This window comes from Phyllostomus hastatus, unplaced genomic scaffold, assembly GCF_019186645.2.
Source record: "Phyllostomus hastatus isolate PE091 unplaced genomic scaffold, TTU_PhHast_1.1 phas_contig_198, whole genome shotgun sequence".
In the NCBI taxonomy this organism is placed as follows: Eukaryota; Metazoa; Chordata; class Mammalia; order Chiroptera; family Phyllostomidae; genus Phyllostomus; species Phyllostomus hastatus.
The window spans coordinates 5,926,720-5,946,820 of NW_025333715.1; the positions used below are offsets into that span (position 1 = coordinate 5,926,720).

The 20,101-nt window shown below is 40.7% G+C and overlaps 1 protein-coding gene and 1 non-coding gene across 2 annotated transcripts in view; both read left to right on the top strand.

The window, feature by feature from the left end:
- ENTHD1 (ENTH domain containing 1) overlaps positions 1-20,101 on the top strand; it is a 102,435-nt gene that overhangs the window by 25,954 nt on the left and 56,380 nt on the right. The window contains exon 3 of the mRNA XM_045835078.1: positions 12,834-12,952. Coding sequence (XP_045691034.1) covers positions 12,834-12,952 — 119 coding nt within the window. The remainder of the gene's footprint in view (positions 1-12,833; positions 12,953-20,101) is intronic.
- LOC123816293 lies at positions 3,158-3,264 on the top strand. The gene has a single exon (XR_006785258.1). It is a non-coding gene; the product is annotated as a U6 spliceosomal RNA (small nuclear RNA).

A 20,101-nucleotide genomic window follows, 5' to 3' on the forward strand; every position in this document is an offset into this window, starting at 1 on the left:
GAGGATACATCCACAGAGGAATGACACCATAAACTCATCAGCTACAGCCCTATTTTCAAAGGGCTAAGAGAAAACAATAGCCTATAGTTGTGTACCCAGCAAAATTATTATTCAAGGATAAGGATGAAGCAGTCATTTGTAGGTAAACACAAAAACTGATAGTTTACCACCATGAGACCTACATTAAAGGATATACTTTATTTTTTTAAGGAATTGTTTTTAAAGATTTTACTTATTTATTTTTAGGGAGAGGGGAAGAGAGGGAGAGAAACATCAATGTGTGGTTGCCTCTTCTGTGCCCCCAACTGGGGACCTGGCTGCAAACCAGGCATGTGCTCTGACTGGGAATTGAGCCCACTAGCGACCCTTTGGTCCTCAGGCCGGTGCTCAGTCCATTGGACCACACCAGCCAAGGCCATTAAAGGACATACTTTAAAAAGAAGGGAAGTTATTCCAGAAGAATAGCTGGGTACACTATTAGTAAACATGTATATAAAATACTTTCTGTATAAAATAATGTCACAGTTTTGAGTTTTAAAAAAAGGCAACTAAAATACTGAGTAGCCATGGTATGTAAGTTGGGAGTGGGTCTAGAGTGTGCTCCGGTCCTTGTATTTTTGAGAGAAGGGTCAGGATATTATTTGACTCTAAACTTTCAAGGGTAAACACTAAAAGAAGAGAAGTATAGCATGCATAAATTCCAAAGTAGTGAGAAAAAAATGAAGTGAAAAAAATTTAATTTTATGAAGGGCAGAAAGCATAGATAAAGCGAGACAAGTGGAAATAAAAAAGTAAAATGGTAGAAATGAGTCCAAATATAATCACAGTCCTAATAATCACAGTAAATATCAGCGAATTAAGCTCATCTGGTAAAAGGCAGAGATTACCAAATGGGGGAGAAGGAACTCCAGGCATACGCTGTGAAGGTGGGAAGCAGGTGGGTGGAGAAAGATAAAACAGGCACACACTAACTAAAGGAAGCTGGTGTCGCTGCCTTAAATCAGAAGTGGAATTTAAAGCCAGAGCATTATAGGGACAATGATAAAAGATTTAATTCCCCAGAAAGACATAATTACATTTCTGAATGTGAATGTACCCAATAAAATAACTTTAAAGTATATAAAGCAAAAATGGGTAGCATAGGATGATAGGGTGATAGTGAAACATTGACCATTATATTAGGTGATTTCAAAATATCTCTCATTTATCGATAGCTCAGTAAATAAAACATTTTTTAAGTCATGGGTTTTACAAGTGATCATATTTGTTATAAAGAAGGTCTTAACATTTCAAGGAATCTGTATAACCCAGACGACCTTTCCTACCAAAAATTCATTGTTTGAATTTTAAAATGTAAATTAAAAATTTCCATTCATTTGAATGTGGAGTATTCCTTTTAGGATCAGGTAGAAGAAAAGGTTCCCATTCTCCATGCTTCTATTCAGCTTTGTCCTGAAGGTCCTACCCATCATAATAAAACAAGCAAGAGAAATTAAAAGCATAGTACTGAAATGGAAGAGACACATTTACTTGCAGATGAGAGAATTCTCATATAGAAAACTTGAAAACATCTATAGACATGTTAGAAATGCTAAATGTGAGTATTATGCTAAGTGAAAAAGTCAGTCAGAGGACAAATACCATATGATTTTGTTTATATGTGCAATCTAAAGGACAATATAAACAAACAAACAAAACAGAAACAGACTTGCAAATACAGAGAAGAGACTGATGATTGCCAGAAGGAAGGGGGTTGGAGTGCTGGGCGGAAGGGGTGAGCAGATTAAGAGGCACAGATTGGCAGTTACAGAACAATCATGGACAGTACAGCATAGGGAACACGATCAATAAGACTGTAACAGCTGTGTGTGGTGCCAGGGGCGTCCTAGAAGTATCAGGGGGACACTTTGTAAAGGACATGATTATCTGCCAACTGTGCTGCACACCTGAAGCTAATAAAAAAATAATATTGAATATAAACTATAATTGAAAACAGTTAAAAATGAAGAAGAAATGCTAAATTTTAACAAGATATCTGGCTATATTTCTATACAATATCAATAAACAAACATAATTTTAAAAAATACCATTTAAAATAGCAAAAAATCATAATCTACTTAGGGATAAAACTGACAAAAGATGCATAAGATCTGTTCACTGAAAACTATAACACTTAATTGAAATACATTAAAGAGGACCTATATATTAATATATGGAAAAACATTCATGTTTGTCCATTGGAATACTCAAAAATATAAGTATGAATTCTCTCCAAATGGAAAAGATTTAGTGATGGGTTGTCTTCAACGACTGACATTTTAAGCCGGACGATTCTTTGTTTTAAGGGCGACCCTGGTCAGTGGAGGGTGTTCAGCATTCTCCCTGACCTAGATGCCATCAGACACACGCCTTCCCGTTGTGAGAGCCAAACATGTCTGCAGACATCATCAAATGTCGCCTGGGGACCAAAACTGCCCCCCATTGAGAAGTACTGATTCAGTGCACATACAGTCAAAATCCAAAAATGACTTTTAAAATTGAATTTGATGGGCTGATTCTAAAATTTATCTGGAAGAATCAAAAGATCAAGAATATCCAAACATTCATGAAGGAAACAAGGTGGAGAGCTTGCCTTTCTAGATGACAAGACTGAAGAAAGCAGTAGTCATCACGACCGTGTGGCCCTGACGCAGGGGTAGGTGTGCGGACCGACGGAACACACTGTGGAGCCCAGAGTGTGGGCCTGTGCAGCTGTGTTATCTTAGTGCACGACAGAGGGGGCATGTCATCTGGGTGGGGGAAGGAGGAACTACTTAACACTGGGGCAATTATTTATCCATGCTGAAAAAAATGAAATTAAGAATTAGGTCTCAGCCCTGGCTGGTGTTGCTCAGTGGATTGAGCACCAGCCTGCGACCAAAGTGTCCCAGGTTCGATTCCCAGTCAGGGCACATGCCTGGGTTGCAGGCCATGACCCCCAGCAACTGCACATTGATGTTTCTCTCTCTCTCTCTCTCTTTCTCCCTCCCTTCCCTTTCTAAAAAATAAATAAATAAAAATCTTTAAAAATATATATAAAAAAAGAATTAGGTCTCTATCTCATATCCTACACAAAACAAATTCTAGATGAATTAAGGACTTCAAAGTTTAAAAGCAAGTGCCTGCTTCGGCAGCACATGTACTAAAATTGGAACAACACAGAGAAGATTAGCGTGGCCCCTGTGTAAGGATGACACGCAAATTTGTGAAGCATTCCATATTTTTTCACAAGTCTAAAAAAGTCCTAGAGGAGAAAGAGGCAGGAAAATCTCAGATATTCCACACAGCAATATTTTCACCAATGTGTCCACCAATAGAGCAAGGGACATAAAGGAAAGAATAAACAAATGGGACATCATCAAATCAAAAGGCTTCTGCACGGCTAAAGAAAACATCAGCAAAATGAAAAGGGAACCAACTGTATTGGAAAATGTATTTGTCAATGATACCGTGAACAGGGGTTTGATCTCCAAAATATATAAAAAACTCACACAACTCCACACCAGGAAGACAAACAATCCAATTAAAAAATGGGTAAAGGACCTGAACGTGTGTTACAAACAATTATAAACAATGTAATTACAAACAATTGTAATTACAAAATGTAATTATAATTACATTTCTCCAAGGAGGACATTCGGAGGGCCCAAGAGACATATGAAAGGATGCTCAGCATCACTAGCCATCAGAGAGATGCAAATTAAAACCACAATGAAGTATCACCTCACTTTCACAATGGTCATCATAAACAAATCAACAAACCACGAGTGCTGGTGAGGTCGTGGAGAAAAGGGAACCCTAGTGCACTGTTGGTGGGAATGTAGACTGGTGCAGCCACTGTGAAAAACAGTATGAAATTTCCTCAAAAAACTAAAAATGAAACTGCCTTTTGACCCAGCAATTCCACTGCTGGGATTATACTATAAGAATCCTGAAACACAATCCAAAAGAACCTATGCATCCCAATGTTCATAGCAGTGCAATTTATAATAGCCAAGTGCTGGAAGCAACCTAAGTGCCCATCAGTAAATGACTGGATTAAACAACTATGATACATTTACACAATGGAATACTATGCAGCAAAAAGAAAGAAGGAGCTCCTACCCTCTGCAAGAGCATGGATAGAACTGGAGAGCATTATGCTAAGTGAAACAAACCAGGTGGTAAAAGACAAATACCATATGATCTCACCTATAAGGGGAACCTAGTTAACAAAGCGAACAAGCGAGTGAAATAAAACCAGAGACATGGAAATAAAGAACAAGCTGACAATAACCAGAGGTGGGGAGAGGGGGATAACAGAGGAAAGAAGGGGAAGGGTCATCAAGGAACATGTATAAAGGACCCATGTTTAAAGACAAGGTGGGGGGAGGATTGAGTGTGGGAAGTGGGGGTGGGGAGGGTGGGGGAGAGTAACGGTAGGAAAATGGGGATAACTGTAATTGAACAACAATAAAAAATTAAAGTTTAAAAACAAACCTTCAAAATGTTTAGAGGAAAAGGTAGGAGAATACCTTTTTTACATTGAGATAGGGTGGGATTTCTTAAACATGACAGAAAAAGTACAAACATTTTGTGAAAAGCATGTTCAAATTTGACTATTATGGTAGGCACATTCTGAGAGTGAGCCCCAGCGACCCTGGCCTTTATACAATCCCCTCCCCTTTGAGCGTGGGTATCCTTGTGCATATGATGAGTTATCATCATGCTTATGTTACATTATACGGGTGAGCTTCATCTAATCACACGGACACTTTAAAAGAGTTTTCTCCGAGCAGTGGCAGAAGAGGAAATCGGAGGGGTTTGTGTGAGAAGGGTCTGCTGCACACCTAATCAGCTGACGATGGAGTGATAAGGAATCCACCTGAATGGTGCTGGACGTGGATTCTTCCCCAGGGCCTCCAGATAAGAATTCAGCTAGGCTAACACCACCTTGATTTTGGCCGTGGGAGACCTCAGGCAGAGAACCCAGTGAAGCCTTCCTTTCTGTAGGCCAGAAGTTCCTGACCCACAGAACTGGAACATAAGGAACAGATATTGTTTTATGCCACTAAGTTTGTGGTAATTTTGGCAGCAGTAGAAAACTAATAAAACTATTAAAGTTAAGAATATTCTCTTCGTAAAAAAACACCACATAAAAAGTGAAAAAGACAGTCAGAAACTAGGACAAATATCTTCAACACAAATAACAGATAGTTAGTATCCAGGGTATATATATAATTCCTACAAATAAGAAATGAATAAAACTGACAAAAAGGAAGGAGATATGGAAAGCGTTTTCTAAAAAAGAGGAGGAAATATGCAAGGCCAAGAAACATATTTTTAAAAATGTTCAACCTTGTATTGTTATATAGTAGAATAGACAATTACAAAATGAAATGTATGAAAATACAATTTACCATAATTGCAATGGTTAAAATATCTAATTAAAATATCTAATGCTGTATTGTGAGGAAGTTCCTTCTGTTCCTTGAGCTACATTTTCTTCTACATTTGTAATCTCTCTCTCTTTTTTTTTTTTGACATGCCTTCTTCCTTTCTCTCATTCTCTCTTCCTTCTTCTCCCTCCTTTCCTCCTTCTCTTCTCCTTTTTTCCTCCTGGAACATATCTGGCTTATGCCAGGTCATTTCTTTCTGTCTTGCTGATGCTTTGGCAGCTCTGATGGGGCTCTCTGTTTTGAAGGCAGTAGAGGGTGAGCCTTACTGTCTGGATTTGAATTCTGACCCAAATTGTGTGGGTTATGTGACCTTGGACATGTCACTCAAGCCTTTGTGTGGCAATTTCATCTTCTTTAAAATGGAGATAATACAGTTCCTATTATAAAATTATTATAAGAAGTGAATGGGTCAATATAGGTGCAGTACAATAAGCCTTGGGGGTTATCTGCTCAGATACACTGATTTCCTGACTCTTCCCACCATCTCTGAGACCAGTTTATTTTCTCCACATACTAATTTGCAGTTTGTGGGTTATTATTTCATCCACTGTTGGGCAGCAAGAGGAACGGGAGCCCTCATTAGGCCATATGCAGCCTTGTGCATAATATTTGGAGTCTGCTCTGTCTTCTGAGTCTTGGATAAGATCCTGTTCGTTCTCTCTAGCTGGGAAGTGTATCCAGTTCCCATGGGGCTTCCGCTTCTGCTCCTCCCCTTAGTGTGAAACCGTGGATTTCACTTCCATTAAAATGTCAGCATCTTGCTGACTCACTCTGTTCCACCTATTTTTTCTCCCTTTAGCCACTTCCATCTCTTCTCGGTCATAAGGACATTCATTGTTCACTAAGTTCCCTTTTTCCCAGACATTCAGATATTGATGCGAAATCTCAGGATCTTGTCAGCTTATCGGTATCGCCTGTGGGGGAGAAGAGATGTCCTAGATCTTATTTCATGTCATGACCACCAGTTATTTTCATTTTTTCTTTAGAAAATGTGTATTGTATCTGTTTCTGTATTAGATTGCTGTTATAATTTTTTTTTTACAATTTTAACTTAAAAAATACATCTCATTAAGTGTTGGGCGATAGAAGCTCAGTGCTGAGATTTCAGGCTGCTGTGCTGGCCCAGGAGCCCGCCGCTGACCGCTCAAAGCTGCTTTCGCAGTGACGGTGGATTTCTCCTTATCCCATAAGCTGAGCATCCAACAGTTGGTGGGATTTTCTCTTTCCCATTATTCTTTTTTTTTTTAAGATTTTATTTATTTATTTTTAGAGAAAGGAGGAGAGAGGGAAACATCAATGTGTGGTTGCCTTTTGTGCGCCCCCTACTGGGGACCTGGCCCGCCATGCAGGTATGTGCCCTGACTGGGAATCAAACCAGTGACTCTTTGAGTCGTGCGCCCACACTCAACCCACTGAGCTACACCAGCCAGGACTCTTCCTCATTATTCTTAAGTAAGAACTACTGGCGACGTCTCAAATTTTGTAGGCTATTGTTAGCAAAACACTGACATCAAATTGCCTTAACTCCCATTTTAAGATTTCCTGCAAGAAAAGTTTTTCCTTTTCACATTTTCTTATTTACCTATTTCGAAATTAAAAACCTGCTTAAACGTCTCTGCATGTTTTTGTTTTTTATCCCTTTTCTGTTTTTTAATGCCTTTTCCCACTAATGTCAAAATCAACCTTTCCAAAAAAAAAAATGTGCAGTACTCACACTATCTCCTGTCCCTCTGCAGCATTTCTCAGAAGCACAGGGAGTCACGGAGGCTGTGCCTACAGGGGGTGCTGTGGCACCTCTCAGATGCCTGCCTCAAGTTCAAGGCACTCATTTCTGTGGGGAGGGTCAGGGATCAGGGTTCTCAGCAGGGTCCTTCTCTGGGCATTCCCAACAGCTGGGGAGAGCCCCTTTGCCCAAGGTCACACCCACTTCCCCGGGGAAACCTACATCCAATGACCTGCAGCTGTGGCCAGCCCCCATGCCTCAGGACAGGACGTCTCTGAAGAGCCATTCCAGCCCCAAAACTTGTAATCAGAGACTGGCCAAGGCCTCTGTTGTGGCCCAGTGTCTCCCCGGCCCATCCTGCCTCCCGCCCCCCCCCCAGCCCCGTCCTCGCACAGGTGGTTTCCACAGCACTCCCTCATGAGTCTCCCTTAAACCAGACTGAGCCACCGGGTCTGCTTCCCTAGGAACCCAACCTAGCACCATGGCCTTTCAAAATTCAGGGTATACGACTAGCATAACAAGGGAAGAAAGAGAATTGTAAAGCAAAATGTTAACAACTGGTGAATTGGGATGATGAGTATATGGGAGTTCTCTGTACTATTCTTGCACTTTTTCTGCAAGTTTGAAATTCATATAAAATAAAAAATTTTTAAATTAGGACAAATACCAGCTACTTGAAGATGCTGAAGTGTAAGACAGGAAAACTGTTAGAGGAAGGTTCCAAGCTCGTGATTCTGCAAAGGTCAGACGGGAGTTCCATCACTACAAGACTTTTACACCTTATCAGGCCTCTGTTGGCCCGCTGACCGTGCTCTATGACGGGCTTGCTCACTATTTGAAAGTAATTGTTTCTTTTAAGTTTTATTTAAAAAAATTAATTTTTAATAAATGACTAGTTTACTTCAATGATACCTGAAAGGACACTTGTCAATACATAGCAACAATGTTTATTGGATGCGAAGTAATAAATGGGACAATGTGGAAATCTGTTCAACTTCTGGGGCATGTCACTTTCAAAACGTGCTGTCGCATTGTTAACATCTGGCCGTTTAAATGTCAGCTTGATATCTAAGAAATATCACAGGGTTCACCACTTCTGCTTTGTGGTGTTATCGGAGGGCTGCAGGCTCCACGAGAGCTGTAACTTCTCTCTAGATATTCCTACAAAGTACCTACAGCCTCGGTCTCTGAGCACTCATCTTCGAATGACTCAGTAGCATCACTTCCTGTGGCCTCTCTACTTTTTCCCTTGCAGTTTCTCATTCATGTACTAGCGCTCCTTGGCATGTGAGTTCCCAGTCTCAATTGACACATAGCTTATGAAAGCAAAGGGACTTTATTTCCACTCAGGAACTAACTGTGTGTTATCCCCTTCCATTTGCTTGTGAAAATCGAGAAATACGTGTTGTGTAATCATTCAGTTTAATTAGACATACTTCACTTTCAGTGTTGTGCTGCCTGATATTAAAAATAAATTCTAAATAAGTTTCCATTGACTCACTATATTACAATATAAATGCCTTTCTCCCTGCCCCTTCAAGATTATTTAATATAGGTATATAATATTTTAGTTATTCTAGCCTAAAATGCATCTCCTAATATGCAAGATATTTTATCTTACACAATTCTTGCTATTCTTCAGTTTCCTCACATTTCAAAATTTACCTCCAGAAATTTTTATTAATCTACTTCTGTGATGTCTAAAACTTAGGTCTTTATCATTTCAAGGATGATTTTTGTTGCTAAATTCTCAAACAGTGATAATACAGGTCCCGATTAAATCTCATGAAAGTACATAGATGACGTAAGCCTCCCAACCACTACTGTTTGCAAATACTAATCGTAAAATCCCTGAGCCCCAAGTAAGCCCATTTTATTCATTTTCATGTGAAGTTACAAGAAAATGCAAAGTTAGACCCATAATTGCAAAGTTCTTATTCTTTCTTTAGTATCTTTCATATCCACCATACTTGCCCCTTTGCTCGTGCAGGCCTTTCTGCTTGGAGTAATTTCTCCCTCTACATTTATCAGAATCCTAGTCATCCTTCAAAGCTGGTGCAAATTGTACCTCCTATTTGGAGCTCTATCTTATTACTTTGTATACACTTATTTTTTTTCCCTCCTTAACATTCCTAGTCCTAAAGTTAGTTAATTTAAGGAAGTTGGCATGTAATTGTTCTCCTCTAATTGTTTCCTGTAAGTCTGTAGGTTAGACTTATCCTCCTAGTGAAGCTAAACTTTTTGAAGGTAAGGACCACCCATGCCTTGTATCATTTTTTTTCAAGCTATTTTTTTCACATAACCTCTAAAATGATTTGGAAAAATTATATACCTCCTTGTGTATCTTAAAGCTGATGTGTGAAATATTATCATAAGTATAAGTAACTACAAAGGATGTAAGTCAAAATACTGACATTGAAGATAAAAGAAAACAAAGCAAAAACTATCACATGAGACTTTCAAGTGTATGTAAAGGAATCTAAATACTATTGTGATCGATACTGTAGTCATTCATTTGAAAAAAAATACATGAAGTCTTCTTGAACTGTTGGAAATTTTACATCATTCTCCTTTCCACTTGAAGTCATATTTCTGTTTCACATCCTTCCCAGAATTCTATCCTAATAGAAAGTATTTTTATGCTTGAAAATCTGCTCTATATCAAATATATGAGATCTGTCCAGAAGCTATCCAGCCATATAATATGTAAAGTAGAGACATTTACTGAAGAAGATACAAGATATAAGAAAAATTGTACATAAGACAATGACACTCTCAGTCCCCTTCAAAGTAGGCACCTTAGGACCTCTCACAGTTCTTCCAATGGCCATAAGCTACCCCATTGTATTTTCTTGAATCTCATCGACAGTCTGAAATCTTTTCCCTTTCAAAGGTGATTTTAGTTTGGGGAAAAGCCCGAAGTCACAGGACGCCAAATCTGGGCTGTAGGGGAGGCTGAGTCACCTGGGTGATTTGATGTTTCACCACAAAACTCTGCACGAGACATGATGCACGAGCAGGCACATTGTTGTGATGAAGCTGCCAATCACCAGTTACGTGTGGCTGTGGCTTTCTGAATCGTCCAAATAGTTTCCACAGAGGAATGCTCAAACTTAATGCAAAATTGGATGCAGATTCATTGCTCTACCTGCTCAGTCATTGTGAATGTGACCGCCACACAGTGCACATGCTCACTCAACTGCATCTACTGCCCCCACTGACTAGTACAGGAAAGTTGTCATTGTTCACACATGCGTATTCCAGTCCACTCTCCTTGGCTGCCAGGTTGCACTGAAGTCATGCAAACCATTCTCATTATATTAACAGTGGCTGGACTTTTTCTGGACAGAACTCATATATATAAATTGAAATTATTTTTAGTTTTCAGACTAGAGGCTTTAAGTGGTAAAATACTCCTTCTAGATTGACTTATCATTTCAATTATTTTTAGTACACAGTCAAAGTCAAAACCACATAAATGTATTATAAGTACTTATTAAACATAAAGGATACAATTTATTGAAAATTCATATTTTCATGAGATGCATGGAGCGGTCCATTTACCTACATATGAATATTACCTATTGCTAGAAATAAGTAGGGTTCAGCATGAATTCTGTTTCTGTTTTACATTTTTATAGATGTAAATGATGAGAAGACTTGTTCACATCAAATTATAGGTGGGGATAGAAGATATTTTAGTATAGCAATGTCTATTCTATGAATTCCTTCCAAGTGATATGCCAAAAATTATGTAGTGATTTATTATACAAATGTTTTTCATCTCTTGTCACCTGTTAACTTGATTACATCTTTCTTCAATGTCATTGAAAGCAAAGGATTGGGAACACCCTACTTAGGGAAAGATTAAACAGTTAAATAGTCATTAGGAGTAATTTACTTCCAAAGTTTCTAAGAAAAATACCAAGAAACCTTTCCTATAATTTATCAAATGACAAGTAGACCTGTCATGCTTTAACACAATGTACTCAGAATGTATGGGAAGTAGAAAAACATTCATTGTAACATACCTGTCAATATAATAATTTTTGAGAAAATGATTTTATTGTGTCACATGCTTCAAATACATTTTCATCAACTCTTCAGAACTGCAGATTTGGTTCATTCAGTTTTGGGAAATTATTTATCCGATTCACCTAGTTGGCAAAACTGGACCCCACGGTCAAAACAAACAGTCCAAGCAGATAGATTCAAACTTTCCTTCAGAAAATATCTTACTTTACGTATTCAAAGAAATGGGTAAACAAACGTCACTCTGGTTGCATGCGCACTCCTGAACTCCTTCCCTAAGGGGGAGAGCTACTGTGGGAGCCTCAGCAGAAGGTGGGCGCATTAGCAGAGCAGGGGCCCTGCCTCCCCGGCTGCTGGCTTTCTTCTCACGGGGCTCTTTCCCAGGGACTACGCGCTCTCTGACAACAGGCGGGGCACTGAAAAGCACAGCCGCGTTAAATGAAGTTTGTCAACTGTCCTGCTTCTCCACGCTGTAATGTATCTGCTTACCAAACGTCCCGGCGTGGACCCAACTTTCCCGTGACTTATGCCGTTCTCTGCCATGAAAAGAAATGTGTGTAAGGCAGGGCACACTTGGAAGCTCTGCTTTGCATTGTTCATGCCTCGATTCAAGGAGGTGACCCCATAGCAGTCTTTTTCACCATTGTTCGGTGCCTTAGAGGTTCTTCTACATGCACCTGAATGGCAGATAAGCACACTAAGATTAGGTAAGCGATCTTTTTCTTTATAAAGTGGGAGGAAGCTGACCGTGAAGGGGAAGGCGGACACACTCGGCCTGATGCCGCTACGCAGCTGCCCCCTCGGGATGCCCGGTTGGGGAGAGAACAGATACAGAACTCGTGGGTCTGGACACTGTGTTTTAAGATTGTCCACGCCCACCCAGCCCTTGGGCGGCCTTTCAGTGCCCACCGCGATGTGCACACACGGGTTGGCCAACAGCTCTCTCGGACTCCTTGTTGCACCCAGTAATACGCTGAGACGGAGTGCGTGCTAATACTTTGTCAACCCATCAATTCACACACGGGAGGGAAAATGATATTCAGATTACAAAAACGTTAAGTTCAGTTAAAACTGTATAAGTGGAAATATCATTTTATTTTCTTTAGCATGCTCTTCTATGCTTAAGTTTAACAATTTTTTGTTTAAAAGTCCTTATCACATGATCCATACATTTCTGATCGGTTTTGCTTGGAACACAAGGTGTTCACACAGCAGTAATAAGTGCCTTTTAATTAGAATAATTATAGTTGTTATTCCTGTTTTGATAAAGTTTTATTTGAACGATTTTCACATTTTCAAACTCTATTTTTATACAATGTTATACCTTATATTTAAATATATGTGTCAAATAATAAAGCTATAAAATAAAATTGTTGACTGGAGAAGGGCTAGAATTAACGTTGAATTTTAAAATGTCTCAACGTGTTCATTGTGATAAAGAGCTGTATTAAAATGATTACTACTTATGGGTAGCCATTGATAGATATGCATATTTTGTAGAAAAAAAATGGGTCTTCAGAAGTGATTGACTTAAAAATTGCGAGCTAACGTCAATGACTATTTCTCGCCGAAGTAAAACCTCCGCTTTCTGTCCGTGGCAGAGAACACCCCCAAGGCCGAGTCGAAACAAGAGCGGTGGCGAGGCCCTCAGTCGCCCGGTGAGACGGTGTCGTCCCAGGGAGCGCTGCCGCTCAAGTGCGCGGCTTGGAAATCGGCCGAGGTAGGTCTTGGAGCAGTTTTCCATTTCTGCTCTAAAATAATGCCACAAATGCACCGCCCTAAACCAGCGCGAACCGATGATCTATCTCACACTCCCGCAGGTCTGAAGTCTGACGCGGCCCCACGGGGCTGAAATCACTGTGTCTGTCCGCAGGGCTGCGTCCCCTTCTGCAGGCCCTGAGCGAGAGCGTGTTGTCTTGCCCTTTTTCACCTTCTCGTGTTCTAGGAGAAACTGCTAGTCTTCTAACTTTGTTTTTGGTGTCCTGTGTCATAGAGTTTTAAATAAGAATAAGGTTAAATTATCAAAAATTTCTTTTATAATTTGTGCATTTAAAAATCTTATTTAATAATTTCTTCTTTTTCCTGACCTGGCTAGTGTAGTTCAGTGGATTGAGTGCCAGCCTGCGAACCAAGGGGTCACTGGTTCGATTCCCAGTCAGGGCACAGGCCTGGGTTGCAGGCGGGGTCAGGCCCCCAGTAGGGGGCACGTGAGAGGCAACCATACATTGATGTATCTCTCCCTCTCTTTCTCCCTCTCCGCCCCTCAAAAATAATAAAAAAAGAAACCCTTTAAAAAGTCTTTTTTGTCCTTATATAATAAAGATGTTTTGTTTTTTCTTCTAAATGTTGAAACCCTTATGCCTTCTAGAATTTTAATATATAGTGTGAGATAAGGTCTTATTTTATTTGAATCCTTGATGAGTAACAATATTCAATTTATTGAACAGCCCATCTTTCTCTACCCATTTTAAAAACATTTTAATATGAAATAATTAGAGACTTATAAGAAATTTTGGAAATAGTACAGAGTCCCCTGTACCCTTCACCCAGCTTCCCCTGGGGGTTGATGTCTTACATTTCCTCAGTTTTGTAGCTGAAACAGTATCAAAACCAGGGAATGCATTGGAGTGTTACTGCTAACTATAGTACAGACCTTAGCTAGTTTTCAAATTTTCAACTCAAGTGTTAAATTTTATAACCTGCATTTGTGCGTGTATGTGGATTCTATGTGACTAAGTGTAGATTCGTGTGACCAACACCAAAATTAAGATAGAGAACTGCTCTACCCCCACAGAAGTCCCCCTCACATGACCCACTCCATCTCACCCCGACAACCTTCTCCCCTGGCAACCCCTGATTTTTCTGTCTATAGTTTTGTTGTTTCTAGAAAGCTATGTAAATGGGCTCGGACAATATGTAATCTTTTGAGATAGATTTTTTTTTCCCACTGAGCATAACACCCTGGAGATCCATTCAGGTTGCTGCATGTATCAATAACGCATTCCTTTTTATTGTTGAGTGACGCCCCATCTTATAGATGTATCAGAGTTTATTCAACCATTCACCCGTTGAAAGATGTTCGGGTGTTTTCAGTTTGGGGCTATTTCTAAATAAAGCTGTTGTGAACATTTGTGTAGTTTTTTTATATGTTAAGTTTTCATATTTCTGGGATGAATGTCCAAGACTGTGATTGCTGGGTTCCGGTGAGTGCATACCAGGTTTTGTAAGAAGCTGTCGGACCGTTTCCAGAGTGGCTGTACCATGTTACATTCCCACCAGCAGTGCATACACGGGACAGTCAGTTTCCCTGCCTCCTCGCCAACCTCCGTTACTGCTACTGTTTTTATTCGAGCTCTTTGGACAGGCTTGTGGTGACATCTCACTGCGGTTTTGTGTCTCTCAGACGTCTAACGATGTTGAGCATTTTCTCGTGTGCTCATTTGTGCCGTCGTAACTTCTCTTGGGTAAAACATAGCTTCACGAATTTTGCCCATTTTCTGATGGGATTGTTTTTCCTCACTGAGTTTGGAGGGCTCCTCACGCGTCCTGCGCACAGGTCCTTTGCCAGGGATGGGGCCCGCACGTGTTGTCCCTTGGCGCGTGGCCTGTCTTTTCTCGTTGACAGTATCCGTCACAGAGCAGAAGTTTTCAATTTTGATGACGCCCAGTTTATCAGTATTTTATTTTATGGATCATGCTTTGGTGTCATATCGAAGGACTCTTTCCCTAACCCAAGTTCATGCAGATTTTCTCTTATGTTTGGTTGTAACTTTATTTTTATTGTTTATACTACTGCCAGTGTCCCCATTTCCCCCCAACTGTGCCCACATTGCCCCCCCATCACCGCGCTGACGTCAGAGTCCGTGGTTTACACGTGCACATTCTTCGGCTAACCCCTTCACCTTCATTCCTGGGGTTCCCCTCCCCCCTCCCCTCTGACGGCCTCCGTTTCCATTCTGTTCATCAGTTCATTTTGTTCATTAGCTTCCACATTTCAGTGAGATCATATGGGACCTGTCTTTTGATTTTCTCTTATGTGTTCTTCTAACATTTTTATAGTTTTATGTTTTACATCTGGGTCTGTGTTCTATTTTGAATTAACTTTTGTGTAAAGTGTCAAGTGTATGTCGAGGTTCTTATAAAAAAAATGGTTCTGTTCTTTTTTCCCCTACAGATGTCCAGTTGTTTCAACATCATTTGTTGACAAGACTTAAATTTCACTATAATATCCTTCAGTGCAGGTTTCCATTATCTCTCTTGCTTGTCACTCTGTGAGACTTTCCAGTGGGAAGTCTTTCATCTCAATGTAATTCTGTGAAAGTTATCTCTGGTTCAAATATTTCCTACTGTTTATCTTCATTTTTCTCTCTTGGGCTCTTCTTAGCCAGATATTAGTTATTTTCTTTCTATCTTTATATCGCATAACTTTTCCATTTCTTCATTGTTTTTTCTTTTCTATAGTTTCTCAGTCTGATCTTCCAGCTTACTAGTATAATCTGTTCTCATCTGTATCCACTCCACTGTTCATCCCCTCTGTGTTCTCTGTTTCAACATTCTATGTTTACACTTGACATTTCATATTTCTAGTGCATTCTTTTTCTTGTATTTGTTCCTGTTATATATTGCTCATATCTTTCCTTATTTATTTTAGTATGTATATTAAGGTTATTTTAAATCCTTGGTCCATCTTTTCTAATACCTGTGCTTCTGGTGAAACCTGTAATGTCGTTTTTAATTTTTCTTCTGAAATAGTTTTGATCCTCCAGTTACCCATAACCCCTAGGGGTTACGGCTGCTCTGTCCAGGATTGCTGAGGGCCACACCTTCGTCTGTGTCAGCTCTGTCGGCTTAAATTCAAGGTGGGGGAAATGGACGGGGGTGGGGGGGAGAGCCCTCCTCTCCCCCTGCCCCCAAGAAATATCAGAGTTAATCATTCCTCACTCTGAGGATCAACGCCTGAAGTTAGGTCTTCACCTTAGCGCCCCAGGAAGAAGTGGCTCTGGGGGGAGGCACTCCTTCAGCTGTAAACCACCTGCCTTGGGGAATCGGAAGAGGAAGTGTGAAGAGGCATCTCCTCGAGCCTACCGAGTGGTCCTCCCTGCTGTTCTCATCTCCTCGCCCACTCAGGGCGGACCAGAGGCTCTCCTGAGCACGCTGTACGCATCCCAGCAGGTGTGCAGGCTGGTCCAAGGCAAAGAATGGTGGGGGCAATTCTAGCGACGTCTTCCTTGTTCTGTCTCCCCACTGCATAGGCCACCTTCCGCCCCAGGCTGCAGCCGGCCCCGGCTCCCTTCCCGCACTCACACACAGACACGCGTGCTCAGAACCGCCTGTTGCTCCCAGCAGCCCCTCGCGGTTGCTTCTCAGTTTGATGTCCGGGGCGGCGATCCTGAGTCAGGGGCCACCAGCACCAGCACCAGCACCAGCACCAGCGCCTGCTCTGTTCCTCAGTGCTCTCTCGTCTTCTCAGACATGCACCTACTCACTCCTGTTTGCACTGTGAGGACACACATGAACTGATAATTCTGGCATCGACAGCTCTCCAAATACTACTTTTTCTCTATCTACTTGAAAAATTTTCTGCTTAATTTCTATTAGACATATATTGGACCACTTACTCTCTAATTTTCCATGCTTCCCCCTCCCCCCAATTTTCACGTGCTTTTAAAAAAAATCCTCACCTGAGGACATGCCTATTGATTTTGAAGAGGGGAAGCGAGGGAGAGAGAGAAGGGGAGAGAAACATCGATGTGAGAGAGAAACACTGATCAGTTGCCTCTCATACGAGCCCTGACTGGGGACTGAACCCATAACCCGGGCAAGTGTGCTGACCTGGAATCAAACCCGTGACCTTTTGATCTGCAGGATGACACTGCAGCCAACTGAGCCACATCAGCTAGTGCTCAACTGCTTTTAAAAACACCTTTTTTGTATCTTGGGGTTTTTTCTTGTAATTTTAGGTAATTAATCAGAACCATCTTCTAGTTCATCCCTTCCTCCTTTCATCTGTGCCGACTCTAGAAATTTTCTTGTTCATCGTGTTTTATTTCAACAGCTATATATTTTTTATTTGCAGGATTTTGCTGATCTTTGTAAGCTCCTCTTGAGTGGTTCAGGTTTTTAATCCTCCGTCTCTCTGAGTGTCCTCACAGCCCCTTCCAGCCTACCAGCTTTACCTTTGCTTCCTTCTGATGCCGAGGACCACAGACCGGCATCCAGGACTTAGACCGGCAGCCTGGGGCTCCTTCCTTGTGCTCATATCAGAGATGTCGCAGATCAGGTCCTCAGACCCCGGGGGCGCTGAGGGTCAGCTGCCGGAGAAGTTGAGTTTGTGTCCTCTCACCTACTTGGGCATATTAACACTTTAAGATGCCTGTGTCCCGGGCTGGGGTCGGTGCCCGGTTATCTCAGCCTCCTTTGTAAGTGGGAGATCCCCGCACCTGGGCGTAAGTTCAAGCAGTGAGCCCCTATTCAACACTCCCGTCTCAGTTGGACACTCTAAGTCTGTATTTACCCCCTCAGGAGCTGGGCTCCTGGTTCTCTCTGCCTTGTCCTGGACCCAGAGCCCTAAAGATCCGCAGACACTTCCACCGCCTTACCGTGACGCGTTTCTGCTCATGCTCTTATCCACGAAGACGTTCATCTCGTTTTTGAACATGACTGTGCCTTTCATTTTCACACTTGTATTTTCTCTTCCGTTGCTGTGTGTTTGAAAAAGAAAGGTATCCCCAAAGTACGAACTCCCAGAACCATCTGGACTGCAAATCTGTTCCACTGAAGGCTCTATGAAATGATCTTATTCACTCCTTTGTTTTTCTGTTTCGCGTGTGGTTCTCCTACCAGAGGGAGAGCTCCTTGAGAGACAGTAGAGGCCTTTTTAGTTTCATGGATCAGTGAATCTTCGCTTGCCGCATTTTTGTTAATGAAGAAAGGAATGAATAGTAGACGTTCAAGAGTCACTTCTTGCTCTTCTTTCTCTGTGAAAGCGGCTTGTTTGGCCCCCTGCTCCGAGTGCGTGCTTGGCGCTCCCTGCCACAGTGCCTGTGAGGGAGACTGGAACTAGCTCCTGACCTCCGGTTCCAGTCTCTCTCCCCGACTCAATTAGGTGCTGGATTTATAGCCGCTCAGAAAAGTACATAAAATTAAAATTTCATTGTCCCTTAATTGCATAATGGCCCATAGATTGAAAGTATGTAGATTGTTTTTAAGGATATGACATTAAGTCAAAATGACTTTTAAATTTGAGATTAATTTATTTGCTGCTAATGGCTTTTAAGGGAGAAAATAGACTGGAATAATCTTCCATACTTTGGAGCCTAACGGAGATATAAAATGCTACTTAGTTTTTTGGGTTGTTTTTTTTTTTGTATCAGTCTTTAAACTGTCACTGTTACTGCTTTTTCTTACTTTAGAGGAAGCTACTGTAGTTAATTTATATCATTCCACATCTTATATCGGTGAGCAAAATAATGGTTCCCTTTCTCTCAAAGGAAGTCTTTCCCTTTTCCCCGAACATTACTGTATCGCAACGCTGTTCCATCATCACACTGACAAGCGTCTCCTCCTATTACTCTCAGGAACATCCGACTCAGTCCGACGTTGTCCTCTCCAGTAATCTGTTTTTGCAGCAGAAGACAAAAGCTATCAAGCCGAACAGGAAATCTAATTGTTGTTGCCAAAGAGTGCTGCATCTGCATTAAAATTCTCATGTTAGTATGGGATGAGAGAGAAACGATATTGTTGGTTGCCTAGGCAGAATGACAGGTGCCGAAAACTATCTTTTAAAAACTTTAACTAGAAACCTCTTTAACTATTCTCTTCCTACACATGAAAGAATTATCTAAAAGCAGCAAATAAAATTCTTACTAGAATGAGGCTTTCGGAAGCGGAGCCCTGCTCGCCTGTTTGGAAGAAAGCCTTCCCGTGTGTGGCACGTACACGCAGACCTGTTTCCTCTCTGCGTCCTGCCCAGAAGCTTCGTTGTTAAGCTGGCTAATTAATAAGGCTCTGTGTAGCTTTTCACCGCCTCGAAGGGCCTTCTTCTTTTCGTGTTGGAGGCGATTCAACAGTGAGGTTATGACTTTTTCAGTCATAACAGCTGTTCCCATGGCAACAGGGAAGCTATGAATTGATTCACACAAAATTAAAGCTGACCAGAGCCTTCGGTCTCATTGTGAGTTCCTAAATTGCTAGTGGCAGAAGATAAATGTTTATCTCCTACTGCCTCTGTTTATTATTTTGCTAAATTAAGAGTAAACAGTTTTTATCTTTGGGTTTATGAACAGGTCATTTATTATATTTGTGAAAATTTGAACTCATCAAAGCTGCTAGAGAAATGGAAATTATACTTATTCTAATTATGTTGATTCATTATCCCTTTACCTTCTGCACCATTGATTTAAGCTTAAAGGCCTTTTTTATTTTCATGTTTGTACGTTTATTCTTTTTAAATTAGAAAATACTTACTAAAAGTAATATAAACAATATAAAAGGGTAAAAAGTGAAAAACAAAGTTTCTTCTTACTTCTCTATATTCCTTCAGTTCCTTTCCCAAGGGGCAACTATTACTAGCAGTTTTCTGTGAGGGTGTGTGAATTGGGGGGGGAGATTTTCTGTGTACCTACATTTCTTTTATCTGAATGCATGTATTTGTTATATACTGCTGTGCAGCATGCTTTGAACTAAGCAATATATCTTGTATCTTTCTATATAAATGTAATCATTCAATATACATTGTTTCAGAATATGCTTTTTTCACTAAACTACATGTAATAGTACATTATATACATTATATACTGATATACTATATCAGTACATTTAACTTTGTTGTATTCTTGATATATAAATGACTCTTATTTAATCATTCCCT